This window comes from Narcine bancroftii, chromosome 12 (assembly GCF_036971445.1).
Source record: "Narcine bancroftii isolate sNarBan1 chromosome 12, sNarBan1.hap1, whole genome shotgun sequence".
NCBI classification, from domain to species: Eukaryota; Metazoa; Chordata; class Chondrichthyes; order Torpediniformes; family Narcinidae; genus Narcine; species Narcine bancroftii.
Window position 1 is genome coordinate 67,558,206 of NC_091480.1, and position 14,984 is coordinate 67,573,189.

The window sequence follows — 14,984 nt, forward strand, 5'->3', positions numbered from 1 at the left end:
CTCATACTCACTCTCTTACACTCTCACACTCGCTCTCTTACACTCTCTCACTCACTCGCTCACTCTCGTGCTCTCACACACACACACTCACCCACACATACTCTCACACATGCTCTCTCCTCACTCATTCTCTCTCACACTCTCTGACGTTCTCTTGCACTCTCTCACATGCTCTTTCGCACTCTCTCACATGCTCTCACTCTCTCATACACACTCACACACGCTCTCTCACTCTCACACACACGCGCTCTCTCACACACACACACACATACTCGCACACTCTCTCGCACGCTCCCCCATACGCTCTCTCACACGCTCTCACTATTTCACACACTCTCTCACACACGCTCTCACATACTCGCTCTCTCACACGCTCTTGCACGCTATCCTGCATGCTCTCCTGCACGCTCTCTCACATGCTCTCCCTCATGCTCTCCCACACGCTCTCTCACACTCACACACACATGCTCTCACTCTCTCTCACACATTTGCTCACACTCTCTCACATGCACTCTCGCTCTCACACACTCTCTCTCACACACGCGCTCTCTCACACGCACGCTCTCTCACTCTCTTTCACACACTTGCTCAGACTCTCTCGCGCACGCGCTCTCGCACTCACGCTCTCACATGCACACGCTCTCTCACACACACGGTCTCTCACACACTCACACATATGCTCTCTCACAAACTTGCTCACGCTCTCTCACATGCTCTCTCGCACGGTCTCTCGCACATTCGCTCTCTCACACGCTCTCTCACACTCGCTCTCTCACACACACGCTCTCTCTCACACTCGCTCTCTCACACACTCTCACATGTTCTCACACACGCTCTCACACACTCGCTCACACTCACACACACGCTCTCTCTCACACTCACTCAGTCTCTCGCACGCTCTCCCACACGCTCTCCCTCATGCTCTCCCACATGCTCTCTCACACTCACTCACTCACTTGCTCACACTCTCTCGCATGCACTCTCGCTCCCGCTCTCACAAACGCGAGCTCTCTCACATGCTCTCTCACGTGCTCACTCACGCGCGGTCTCTCACGCGCGGTCTCTCACGCGCGGTCTCTCACGCGCGGTCTCTCACGCGCGCTCTCTCACGCGCGCTCTCTCACACACGCGCTCTCTCACACACGCGCTCTCTCACACACGCGCTCTCTCACACACGCGCTCTCTCCTCCACTCGCACTCTCTCGCACTCTCACACACTCGCTCTCTCTCTCTGACACATTCTCTTGCATTCTCTCACATGCTTTCACACTGTCACACACTCTCTCGCACACTCACACACATCTCTCACATTCATGCTCTCTCACACGCTCGCGCTCTCACACGCTCGCGCTCTCACACGCTCGCGCTCTCTCACGCTCGCGCTCTCTCACGCTCGCGCTCTCTCACGCTCGCGCTCTCTCACGCTCGCTCTCTCTCACGCTCGCTCTCTCACACGCTCGCTCTCTCACACGCTCGCTCTCTCACACGCTCGCTCTCTCACACTCGCACACATGCTCTCTCACCCACACATGCTCTCTCACCCACACATGCTCTCTCACCCACACATGCTCTCTCACCCACACATGCTCTCTCACCCACACATGCTCTCTCACCCACACATGCTCTCTCACCCACACATGCTCTCTCACCCACACATGCTCTCTCCTCCACTCGCACTCTCTTGCTCTCTCACATGCTCGCTCTCTCACACACATGCTCTCACACTCATGCTCTCACACTCATGCTCTCACACTCATGCTCTCACACTCATGCTCTCACACTCATGCTCTCACACTCATGCTCTCACACTCATGCTCTCACACTCATGCTCTCACACTCATGCTCTCACACTCATGCTCTCACACTCATGCTCTCACACATGCTCTCACACTCATGCTCTCATGCTCTCACGCTCTCACACTCATGCTCTCACGCTCTCTCTCACGCTCTCTCACACAGACACTCGCTCTCACACACGATCTCTCAATCTCTCTCGCTCATGCTCTCTCGCATGCTATATCGCACGCTCTCTCACCCTTGCTGTCTTCCATATTAGCTCTCTCGCACACACTCTCTCACACTCGCTCATGCACATGCTCTCTTGTACTCACTCTCTCACACTTGCACTCACACACTCACACACACTCTCTCACACTCTCTCACACTCACTCTCTCTCACACACACATGCACTCTCACACTCAGACACATTCTCACACACACTCTCACTCACTCTCACACTCATGCATGCTCTCTTGCACACTCTCTCGCATGCTATCTCACACACACACAATCTCTCACACACTAGTCCTTTCACACACACTCTCTCACATACATCCTCTCTCACACTTTATCACATTCTCTCTCACACACTCACACAACTTGCTCTCTCACATACTCACTCACTCCTCACTCTGACATGTTCTCTTGCACTCTCTGACATGCTCTATCGCACTCTCTCGCATGCTCTCTCGCACACTCTCACACACCCTCTCTCTCTCACACACACGCTCTCTCACTCACACATACACGGGCTCTCACACAAATGCTCTCTCACACACTCACGATCTCACACACTCGCTCTCTCTCACACTCACGCTCTCACATACTTGTGCTCTCATACTCACTCTCTTACACTCTCACACTCGCTCTCTTACACTCTCTCACTCACTCGCTCACTCTCGTGCTCTCACACACACACACTCACCCACACATACTCTCACACATGCTCTCTCCTCACTCATTCTCTCTCACACTCTCTGACGTTCTCTTGCACTCTCTCACATGCTCTTTCGCACTCTCTCACATGCTCTCACTCTCTCATACACACTCACACACGCTCTCTCACTCTCACACACACACGCTCTCTCACACACACACACACATACTCGCACACTCTCTCGCACGCTCCCCCATACGCTCTCTCACACGCTCTCACTATTTCACACACTCTCTCACACACGCTCTCACATACTCGCTCTCTCACACACTCTCTCACACGCTCTTGCACGCTATCCTGCATGCTCTCCTGCACGCTCTCTCACATGCTCTCCCTCACGCTCTCCCACACGCTCTCTCACACTCACACACACATGCTCTCACTCTCTCTCACACATTTGCTCACACTCTCTCACATGCACTCTCGCTCTCACACACTCTCTCTCACACACGCGCTCTCTCACACGCACGCTCTCTCACTCTCTTTCACACACTTGCTCAGACTCTCTCGCATGCTCTCTCGTGCACGCGCTCTCGCACTCGCGCTCTCGCACTCACGCTCTCACATGCACACGCTCTCTCACACACACGCTCTCTCACACACTCACACATATGCTCTCTCACAAACTTGCTCACGCTCTCTCACATGCTCTCTCGCACGGTCTCTCGCACATTCGCTCTCTCACACGCTCTCTCACACTCGCTCTCTCACACACACGCTCTCTCTCACACTCGCTCTCTCACACACTCTCACATGTTCTCACACACGCTCTCACACACTCGCTCACACTCACACACACGCTCTCTCTCACACTCACTCAGTCTCTCGCACGCTCTCCCACACGCTCTCCCTCATGCTCTCCCACATGCTCTCTCACACTCACTCACTCACTTGCTCACACTCTCTCGCATGCACTCTCGCTCCCGCTCTCACAAACGCGAGCTCTCTCACGTGCTCACTCACGCGCGGTCTCTCACGCGCGGTCTCTCACGCGCGCTCTCTCACGCGCGCTCTCTCACGCGCGCTCTCTCACACACGCGCTCTCTCACACACGCGCTCTCTCACACACGCGCTCTCTCACACACGCGCTCTCTCACACACGCGCTCTCTCACACACGCGCTCTCTCACACACGCGCTCTCTCACACACACGCTCTCTCACACTCCTCTTCCATCCGTTCTACCTCTTACACACACATCTTCACAATTTCTCACACAACCATCCACACTCTCACCTTCTCTTCATCACACTTTCACATCCACACAGAATTCTTGCCTCTAGCACCCTTCTCATTTCTTGCTCCTGCAGATTCTCTTTCTCTCACACTCACAATATATTTCCTCTGTCTTACACACACATTTTCACAAACGCATCATCTCCCACCCGTACATTTCACACCCTCAGAATTCACAATCTACCTCTCTCACAAACAAATTTATTGCACCATTCCTCGTGTTGGTTACCCAAACCCACCTACCCACACCCACAATCTCTTTCCCATCTCTCGCATACACTAAACGCTGACAGTCCCTTCCACCATTATACGTATGATCTACACTAGTAATTATACTAATTTACCCCCCCCACCAACATTAAATCTATATCCCTCTGCTCCCTGGTCATTCAATCACCTGGAAAAGGCCCTTCAGCCCAATTCATCCATGCTGACATTCTGGGCTAGTCTCATTTGCCTGCATTTGGTCCGTATCCTTCCAATCCCTGTCCATTTGTCTATCCAAAAACCTTTTGAATGCCAAATTTTATAGCATCTTCTGACAGCTTGTCCCACACACCTACCACCCTCTCAGTGAAAAGGTTCCCCCTTGTGTCCCTCTTAAATTTCTCCCCTCCCACCTTAAGCTTGGACTCCTTGAGTTCTAGAATCAACTACCCACCTTGTCTATGGTGCCCATGATTTGGGACACCTCTAGATAGTCACCATTTGGCTTTCCATGCTCCAATGATTAAGAGTCAGCCTCTCTAACCTCTCTCTTTTACTCCAAACCCAGGAACTTCCTGTTGAATTTTTTCCAGCTCAGTGACATCCATCCTACAGTTGGGTGACCAGAACTGTGCACAATACTCTCAAGTGTGGGCTCCCCAATCCAGAATACACAGTGTTTCAAAATTCACCAGGGGTGGAGGAAGGTAGTGGAATCTTTCCCACTCTGCAGCTCTTCACCGCCTTCGATACCAGCTCTCTTCCCTCACCCTCTCTTTCTCATTCCCCCCCTTTCTATCCTTTTTTCTCTCTCCCTCCCTCCCTCCCTCTCCTTGTACATCAAGTGTGGCCTCACCAGTGACATAAAGGTGAATCATGAGGTCCAAATACTAGTACTCAATCCCCACTCCAATGAAGGCAGGTGTGCCAATGCTTTCTTCACCTACCATTTACTGTGCAAATCCCGCTCTGGTTTAGCCCACCAAACTGCAGCATCTCACACTTGAGAAGAGTTAAATTCCATTTGCCATTTCTTTGGCCCACGTTCCCAATGGATCTGGATCCGTTAACTTAAACCCCTTTCTCACTGCCAACCTTCCTAGGAAATGGGAACATTTCCTGGCCCCGGGAGCCTTTCACACCGCACCATTATTTGCAGGTAATTCTGCAACTCGGGATTTTAAGGTGGTGGGGGGGGGGGGTCCAGCGGTGATAATGCAAGAGGAGGTCGTGCTTTCACACTTGCTCCCTCCACACCTCAGAGTTGAAATCTACTCACCCTTCCCACGCGATTTGACCTGCGATATTGGTGGGTTAACTCGGATGCAATCGGCAGTGCGAAAGGGGTACCCTTCCTCGCTGTCCACTATTACACCACCCATTTGAGGGCCCTCCTGAACCTTCCTCACCAACGTTAACCAGATGTCTACTACCCTCACACCACACACCTCACACACAGATTGGGAAAACAGGTCGGGGCAGCTTATACATCTCTTCTGAACAGCAGATTTCAACAAATTCTTGCTCACCCTCGCTTGCACCGTCCACTCATAGGCATCGCTGCACATCATTTCATTGAAGAAAAGGTCCACAAGAATCTCTGAAGCCAGGATTTCTTTTGAAATGAGAACCAAACGGTGTCAGTATATTTTGGAGAGGAAAAAAAAGCTAAACTGGGATCAAGATCTGTTAAGAAGCACTCGACCCACCAGGAGAAAGGCGTGGGGTGTTTGACTGAGGAGATGGTCTGGCAGATCAGCAATTTAACAGCGAGAGGGGCTGGGAGATGATAAGGAAAGTGGTCGATCCCGTTTACCGACCTGCTGACTGGGGATTCCTTCCCCTCACATGTCTCGGCTGTTTTTTTTTGCCGGGTTTTAAACAGCAACGAGGAGACTGGAACCTCCCCGTCAAAGGAGGGGGTGGTGATGAAATCAGTCATCATCTCTCTCTCTCTCACGATCCCTTAAAAGACGACTCGGTGTGGTTGTTTAAACAGCAGCCTTGGTCCGCGGTTCCTCGAATTCTTGAGCGCAGCCCACCCACCCTCCCCACCTGGAAACAAAGGGCTTCCTCCATTCTCTGCCCCCTCGACCGGGACCTTTCCATTGGAGACTGCCCCAGTGAAACCCACCCCACGCCTTCGCCCCTCTCAAGGCAGGGAAGTAAATCCCGAACGCCCAGTGCTTCTTCATCGTGGGTTGGGTCGCTGTACTAAACAGATAAGGTGAGGGGTGAGGACTCTCCCACCCCACTATTTCACACGAGGCGGCGGGACGGGGAAGGGGAGCTCCGGCGTGAGCAGGAGAAACTGAAGCCAGCGGCCGGGGAAGACCCACTGCCATCAGCAATGCGTCCAAGCTCCAGATACCTACCAAAATATTCGAGGCAGTAAAGAGGCGCAAATTCGTATTCCTCGAAACTGGGTCGTCCAGTTGGAACTCCAGCACAGAGCCGCCGGGCCGAACAGCCGGCATTTGGGCTGAACCTTTTGTGTCTCCTTTGAGCAGACATTATTTCTTCCCATCGGTCGTGGAACCCGGGTCAGATTGATCCCAGTGAAGGATCTTGACACCCCAAGCCGACCCGACCCGAATTGTGACCGCATTAACCCCTCCATTACACAAAGAGGCCAGCCCCCCCCCCCCACCCCAACTGATCAACATAAATTTAACTTTGATAGCATATAGTCTGTCCATAGAGACGAGTTCATGTTGAAAATATCGATAGTGAGTATCTGCTTTTATAGTCTCCGTGAAGTTTTTGAGGACAGGTGGCAGAGTGACTCCATGGTCCTCACCAGTGGTTCTCTCCCATTTTCATTCCACTCACATCCCACGTGAAGTAACCCCCTCGGCCATCGGTGCTCTGTGATGAGTAAGGGATTGCTGAAGGTGGGATGTGAGTGGGAAGGGAAGGTTGAGAATCACTGCTCCAGACCTAATTGTTACTGAAACCTTTGGCTTGAGAAAAATTGTCATTGGCCCAGTTCCCTTCGGAGTTTTGAAACCGTGCACATGACGAGTCAATGAGGGACGATTAAAACCGCGGTTCTCAGGCGTTTTCTTCCCACTCACGGACCACCTGAAGCAATCACTTAAAGTGATTATGTGAGTGGAAAGAAAAAAAGGTTGCGAACCACTGGTCTAAACAAATACGGAATGGATCAACCGGCGCCCCTTCGCAAGTGTGAGGCAACCCCCGAGACCAAGCTCTGAGGGCTCGCTAGAGGCAGGGGTGGGGTGGGGAGAGGAGGAGGGGAGGGTTGGGGGGGGGGGGGGGAAGCAACGCCACCCTTCAAAGGGTACATTTTTCCAGGAAGATTATCTCAGCGCCCCCAGCACAGGCGTGAGGGAGCCGCTTGCAGAAGTAAACGCCAGTTGCAAAGATGAAAGAGTGAACACATCCAATTGGGAGACAAATCCGTGGGAAGATCGTACCCCTCGCCCTCCTTAAAAAAAAAAGTTCTAATATCACTGGCTCGTTTATACTCTTAACGGTCCTGAATTTATTCCTGAGAACGTCTGGACTGCAATTCCAATTAAATAACAGAGGAAAAGCCAGGTCGATTGTCAGTGGAAATCCAGTTGATCTCTCCCACACTTCTTCCTCCAAGCACAATCCGAGTGGCGATTTGGAAGGACACCCCCCCCCCCCCCCCCCCACACCTCTACTCCATGGCACACGAGATTCTCCAGTTAAAACGTGCGACGAGGAGCAGGTCCTCCTGCAGAAACCTGGGATTTCATGTTGAATGTACATTACATGCTGGCGCCAATTCGAAAGAGGGCGAGTAACCTGATATTAAACTTGATCGATCCGTCACGAATCGTGCAGAATCTTTCACGCTGGGGACGACGTGCACTGCGATGCCGGCACCAAGGGGGTCGAGTTTGGCAGACACAAATGCCCAGCACGCCCACCTGCGCCCTGCACAAGGTCACTTGCCCCGAAGGGTAAGCCGACCCACAGTTGCTGGCAATCAATTATGGACCCCCACCCCCTCCCTTCTCTTCCCCTCTTCCAAAACAACCCATGGCGGCCGGACGATCTGTATGTAAAGCCGACAGGGTCACAGAGAGGAGGGAGGGAGGAAAGATAGAGGGAGGAAAGATGGAGGGAGGGGGGAAAAGATCTGCGGGGAAGTAAGATAGGGGGAGGGTGGGGGCAAAGATCTCGGGGAGAAAAAGGGAGGGAGGGAGGGGAAGAGGGAAGGAGGGGAAGAAAATGGAGCGAGGGAGGGGGGGGGTGGAGGAGAGAGAATGCTCTATACCAACTCACAGTGGGGAAACTCACACCCGGAACTTAGGTGTATCCAGTCCCCGAATATTAATAGTTTTACCACTAATTAAAACAACACTTTCCTTCTCCCCCCTCCTCGCCTAAAACAAACCCAACCGTTTTTTAAAAAAGTCCGTCCTGCTTTGATGAAGGATTGAATGATCGATTGAAAATAATGGTCAATATTTTTTTAAAATCCCAAAAAGAGCCCTCCCTCCATCCCCAACGCGTGAAAGGAATGCGTTTGTGCAACTGGATACTTTCGATATGACTGTATTTAAACAATCCCAGTCCGGTTGAGTTCAACACCCCCCCCCCCCCCCCCCCCCCACCACCAGCACCTCCCGTTTGCCAATACGATACATGTTGAACATGGCCCAGAGCTGATTCCTGCAATCAATCTCCTCCCCCCCCCCCCCCCCTCACCACCACCTCTCCCCTTTCCCTCTTCGCACGCCACAGCTCATTGTGGGCCTTTCCCAGAACTGGCACACACCAAAAAAACACACACACACACGTCCCCTCTCAACAACTTGCCCCTCTTTCTCATTGAAACGACGCGCTCGTGTTAAATCACAGCCTGCACCCGTTCTCTCTCCCCCCCCCCCCCCCACCCCCAACCACCACCACCCACAGCGGGCTCTGCTGCACTTGGAGCAACTTTTTTTTAAATTCCCCCACTTTTCTGGTTGTTGCCTGCTGCTGTTTGGTAAATCACAACACACACCCAACAAGCCCATTTCCCTTGCGAATTGCAACGTCAAAAGGAGATCACAGATCGTTCCTAAGTGCTCTGAAAGTTGAGAGCCCACCAGATCCCCCCTAATCTCTCCACCCTCCCAACGCATTCCAGTCCCGCAGCAAACATCGCAATCGTGGGCACCAGCCCTCGCTGGGTTACCTTCTTTGATGAACGGTTAGAATAGGGATACGGACTAAATCCTGCCCGTGGCACCGACAGCAGCATTTTTCTTTTTAATGTCAAAGCTGAGCCAAAGAAGCAGGCTGACGTCAGGACGGGAAGTTGGAAATGGACTGAACTGGGAACTGAGCGCAAGTTCTCTCGCCACTAGGTCCTAGTGCACGCTCGGCTTCTCTGCATGTGGAACAGACGAGACTTGTTCCTCTGCGCCGCCTTTCAGCGCGCTCCAAAGGCGCTTTGTTGCCTGTGAAATGCCTCCAACGTGGTTCTTTCCCACCCCCACGCACACGCACTGTACCAGAGGCCAATGCATGCATAGCAAGATCCCACAATGATGAAAATGGCCAGTTCTTTTTAACTTTTGGTGACTCAGGGGGTAAGTAAGGAAAGGCTGCGGATGTCTTCTGCATGCACTTTAGTAAGGCCTTCAAGAAGGTGCCACATGGGAGGTTAGTCAGAGAGGTTCAGGCACTTGGTGAAGTAGCCAACTGGAGGCCGCAATGGCTGGACGGGAGAAGCCAGGGTCGATTGTCAGTGGAAATCCAGTTGATCTCTCCCACACTTCTTCCTCCAAACACAACCCCTGAGTGGAGATTTGGAAGAACACCCCCCCCCCCCCCACCTCTACTCCATGGCCCAAGAAATTCTCCAGTTAAAACGTGCGACGAGGAGGAAGTCCTCCTGCTGATGGATGGTCGCTACTCAGACTGGAGGCCTGTGACGAGTGGTGTGCCTCAGGGATCGAGGCTGGGAGCATTGTTGCTTGTCATCTATATCAACAATCTGGAGGATAATGTGGTCAATTGGATCAGCAGGTTTGCACATGACCCTGCGATGAGAGGTGTTGCGGACAGCGAGGAAGGCTTTCAAAGCTTGCAGAGGGATCTGGACCAACTGGAAAAATGAGCTGAAAAATGGCAGATGGAATTTAATGTAGGCAAGTGGGAGCTGTTGCATTTTGGAAGGACAAACCAAGGCATTCATGGTGAATTGTAGGGCACTGAGGGATGCGGTAGAACAGAGGGATCTAGGAATGCAGATACATAATTCCCTGAAAGTGACATCACAGGTGGATAGGGTTGTAAAGAGAGTTTTTGGTATATTGGCCTTCATAAATCAAAATATTGAATACAGGAGTTGGGATGTTATGGTAAAGTTGTATAAAACATTGGTGAGGCCAGATTTGGAGTATTGTGTGCAATTTTGGTCACCTAACTACAGGAAATATATCAATAAGATAGAAAGAGTGCAAAGAAGATTTACTAGGATGCTGCCTGGACTTCAGGAACTGAGTTACAGGGAACGGTTAAACTGGTTAGGACTTTATTTCTTGGAGTGTAGAAGAATGAGGGGAGATTTGATAGAGGTATTTAAAATTATGAGGGGGATAGACAGAGTAAATGTAGATAGGCTTTTCCCACTGTGGGGAGATGGGATACAAACCAGAGGACATGGGTTAAAGGTGAAAGGGGAAAAGTTTAGGGGGAATCTCTTCACACAGAGAGTGGTGGGGGTGTGGAACAGGCTTCCAGCTGAAGTGGCGAATGCGGGCTCAATTTTAACATTTAAGGAGGATTTGGACAGGTCCATCGGTGGGAGGGGTATGGAGGGATATGGAGGAGGTGCAGGTCAGTGGGACTAGGCCAATAAATAGGTTTGGCACAGACTAGGAGGTCCGAAGGGGCCAACCCATTCAATAACAATCTGATTTTCCCTACCTCACATGAATAAACCTCTTGCATTCATGTGCCCATCTCGGAGACATTTGAATGTCCCTGTTGTATTACCTGCAGTAATGCATTCCAGCCACCTAAGACTTCCTGAGTAAAAGACCTTACCTCTGACGTCTCCCCTAAACTTCACTCCACTACTTTAAACTGTTGTCCTCTGGTATTTGCTATTGTCGCCACATCAAAAAGCTGCTGGCTGTCCACCCTATTGTATATACTAATGTAATAGTCGATCCTGTGTAAAAGTCAACCCCCCCCCCCCATTTGCCCTGTCATCTAAGATCCCAACACCCTGACCGTGGATCCTCGCCCCGGCCATTAGAGCTCCCGATGCCCCAACCTGGCTACCCACCTCAGAGCTCCCGACACTCCGGCCGCTCGCCCTCACGCTAGCTGCCCGCCCACACCAGAGCTCTCAATGCCCCAACAGAGGACCCTCGCCCCGGCCCCCTGCCCACCGGAGCTCCCGATGCCCCGACCACAGAATCCCTCTTAGGCCTCGACACGTATCCATCAGAGTTCCTGACATCCCGAATGTGGACCTACCAGCAGGACTCAGCCGTCAGAGCTCCCAATGATGCAGATACTTACTGCAGTCAAAAATATGACCCGTGTAAAAGTCAACCCCCCCCCCCCCAAAATTTGACCCTAAAAATTGGTCCAAAACACTTGACTATTACATGATTTGGTATTCATTATCTTATACATCTCTGTTAAGTCACCTCTCATCATTCATCACTCCATGTTATCCAATTCAGAAGGGCTCCTGGTAAATCTCCTCTGCATCCTTTCTACGAATCTACATTCTTCCTGGAATGAAGCAACCAGAACTGAATGCAATAACATCTCAGAGAAAATCAAGGAACATGAAGCCACTGTGCCCAGTAATTTTGAACAAACACTAGAACAGATTATCCAGTCCTGGTCCTCTTATTTTGAGGGAGCTTGCTGAGTGAAATTGGTTGATTTGTTTCCAGTGTTACAACAACGATGCCTGTAATTGGCTATTCAACACTTGGAGTTATGAAAGATGTACCAATGCAAATTGTCCTTTTTAAATTCACACCACATCATGGGAGCTGGAAGCTGCGATTGCGCTGTGGAGCAGCAAGCCTTCATCTCTCATCATGTGGACTTAAATTAAGAAAAGTTCGGTTGATCATAAGGACGGAGATTAGATTTCCAGAGAATGGGCAGTGAAATGAGATTCTGTGACCATATAACCAGGCTGTAAATTTAGGGAATTGATTGGAATAGAAATATCTGTAATGAACAATTGGGGCTTGGCGGCCCAATTCTGTTGGATCTCGAGGCTTGGACCAATGATTGAGAGATGTGAATTCAAATCCCACTGAGGAAGTTAAATTCAATTAAATACCCTGTAACACAAGCAATTACTATTAGCGATGGTAATTATGAATCCAGATCGTTTTTAAAATAAGCCACTCATGCATTTGAAGGAAGTAAGTTTTCTGTCCTTACGTGGCTGAAACATGACCTGGTGAATGAACCCACAAAGTGAGTCAGTTCAAGGACAAACAGAGATGAGCAATAAACACCGACTTTGGTCAGCAAAGCCCGCATTCTGTGAATGAAAAAGAGCAAACCATAATTGGTTCGTCACAAGCCGTTTCACTGTGGATAGTAGTGTGTGTGTGTGTGTGTGTGTGTGTGTGTGTGTGTGTGTGTGTGTGTGTGTGTGTGTGTGTGTGTGTGTGTGTGTGTGTGTGTGTGTGTGTGTGTGTGTGTGTGTGTGTGTGTGTGTGTGTGTGTGTGCACAAAACAGTGAAGAGGAGAATTGGACATCCCCAGAAGAATACTCTGCAACAAATGAGGCATTCTTGATCTGAATCTTAGCAAGTCAAATGGATTTCAGTTTGGAAACAATTCTGGTTTCTGATTTAGGTTTCAAAACCCAACCACAACAAAGCCCCTCCTTCCACAGGAATGTGACATTTTATTTTGACACTGGCATCTTTGTGGCATCTCAAACCATGTATAAAGATTCCACTGTTGTTCACTTCAATTTTTAAATAAATGATTTCCTCAGGAGCAGGTCAGTTTCATAATAAAGCTGTAACTGACCACTAAAAATATTTTCCAAAAAAAACTTCATAAGAACAAAAAGAAATGGCTGGGAATACTCAGCAGAATCGGTGGAAAGAGGAACAAAGTGAAATTTTCAGGTCACAAGTCAAGTTCGTTGTCACCTGTACAAGTACAACCCAACGAAACAGCATTCACCGGTCCTCGGTGTAAAACACAGACACACACCCAGACATAACACACATACAGACAGACAATACATGGGCAAGTATTTCATCTATACAAATAAATATTGTTTCATGAATATGAGTGTCTTGGATGGTTAGTGTCCTCAAAGACCCCACCACCCAGGCCAGGCCCTCTTCACTCTGCTACCATCGGGGGAAAAGGTCCAGGAGCCTGAAGTTGAGCACTCAGCGGGCACAAGGACAGCTTCTTCCCCTCTGCCATCAGATTCCTGAATGATGAACCACAGACATGGCCTCACTTTGACTTTTCATGCACTATTTTTATTTATGTTGTAAGGTGGTTTATAGAAATGGTTACCCTGTGATTCTGCCGCAAAACAACGAATTTCATGACATGTTCATGACAATAAATTCTGATTCTGAGCAGTTCCTTTGGTCATTCACATTCTCACTGCCCGTGGGAAGAAGCTGTTCCTCAGCCTGGTGGTGCTGGCGCTGATCCTCCTGGATCTCTTCCCCAACGGGAGCGGCTGAAAGATGCTGTGTGTGGGATGGAAGGGGGTCCACAATGATTTTGTGTGGCCTCTTCAGACAACGATTCCGGTAGATCACATCGATGGGGGAGTGGTGTGGGTGAGCGAGGGAGGGTGGAAGTATCTTTTACCTGAAATATTCACTCTGTTTCTCTCTCCACAGACGCTGCCTGACCTGTCATGTGTTTGCAGTATTTTTTTTTTGCTTGAATTTCAGATGTTCAAGATCCATTTTATGTTCATTTTCAAAACATATCTTGCAAGGGGCAGCAACACTGCCCCAAAGACTTCTGATGAACTTAACAATAACAAAGTGTTATGAACTTTTGATTTTATGAGAAAAGTGTGAAATAGAGACTTTCATGGTTTATCAATCAATATTATTGAAACTCACTTTCCCCAGGACATTTTGACCTACTGACTCAAGTTATTCCCTGTACTGTCAAAAGTGCATCTGTTGACAAAGAGCTAAATTAAGAAGATTGAATCCTCCAATTCTGGAGAAAACTATCGGTACAAAGAAAGTGAATTCTGTTCAATGTAGAGTTACCATCAACTTACCATTGACCAGGTTACCTATTACCTACTGATTGTGTTACCAGAGTATATGATGAGTATCTTCTCTGAATTGAATACCAATTGCATCAGTATCTGTCATTTATGCTGTCAATTGCAAGCTGTACGGTTGGGCACCAGTGACCCGGTTCAAATCCGGCGCTGTACATTCTTCCTGTGTCTGCAAGGGTTTCCTCCCACCCTTCAAAAAGTACGGGGGTTATAGGTCAATTGGGTGCAATTGAGCAGCATGGGCTCATGGGCTGAAAGGGCCTGTTACCATGCTGGATGTCTAAATTTTTAAAAATATATAATGTACAAATGCTTGTGTACATTATTGTGTATTTTCCTGATTTGCATTTCTCATCTTTCTCATATATTCTCATGATTTCAGAGGTCATCCAGCCAATTCTATTTATTTCCTTGTAACTCATTCTCTGTCCCATGGCTGTCAACTTCTCACTGTCTCTCCTCCCACCCACCATCTTGCCTTCTTACAGCAGCCAATTAACCTGCCACCCAGCTCAGCCTTGGGAAATGGGAGATCCCGGTGGTGGTAGGGGGTGGGGGG

At 49.8% G+C, this 14,984-nt stretch overlaps 1 protein-coding gene across 5 annotated transcripts in view; it reads right to left on the reverse strand.

The window, feature by feature from the left end:
- Positions 1 to 9,952, reverse strand: part of LOC138747444 (RNA-binding motif, single-stranded-interacting protein 2-like) — a 227,309-nt gene extending 217,357 nt beyond the window's left edge. For 2 of the 5 annotated variants that reach the window (XM_069906671.1, XM_069906670.1), the window contains exons 1-2: positions 9,341 to 9,416; positions 5,688 to 5,773 (exon numbers count right to left, since the gene is read on the reverse strand). In XM_069906671.1, the coding sequence (XP_069762772.1) occupies positions 5,688 to 5,729 (42 nt within the window). In that variant the 5' untranslated portion in view covers positions 5,730 to 5,773; positions 9,341 to 9,416. Of the gene's footprint in view, positions 1 to 5,687; positions 5,774 to 9,340 lie in introns of all 5 variants that reach the window. The other 3 variants (XM_069906668.1, XM_069906667.1, XM_069906672.1) reach the window with 2 other exon arrangements.
- Between the last annotated feature and the right edge of the window lie 5,032 nt (positions 9,953 to 14,984).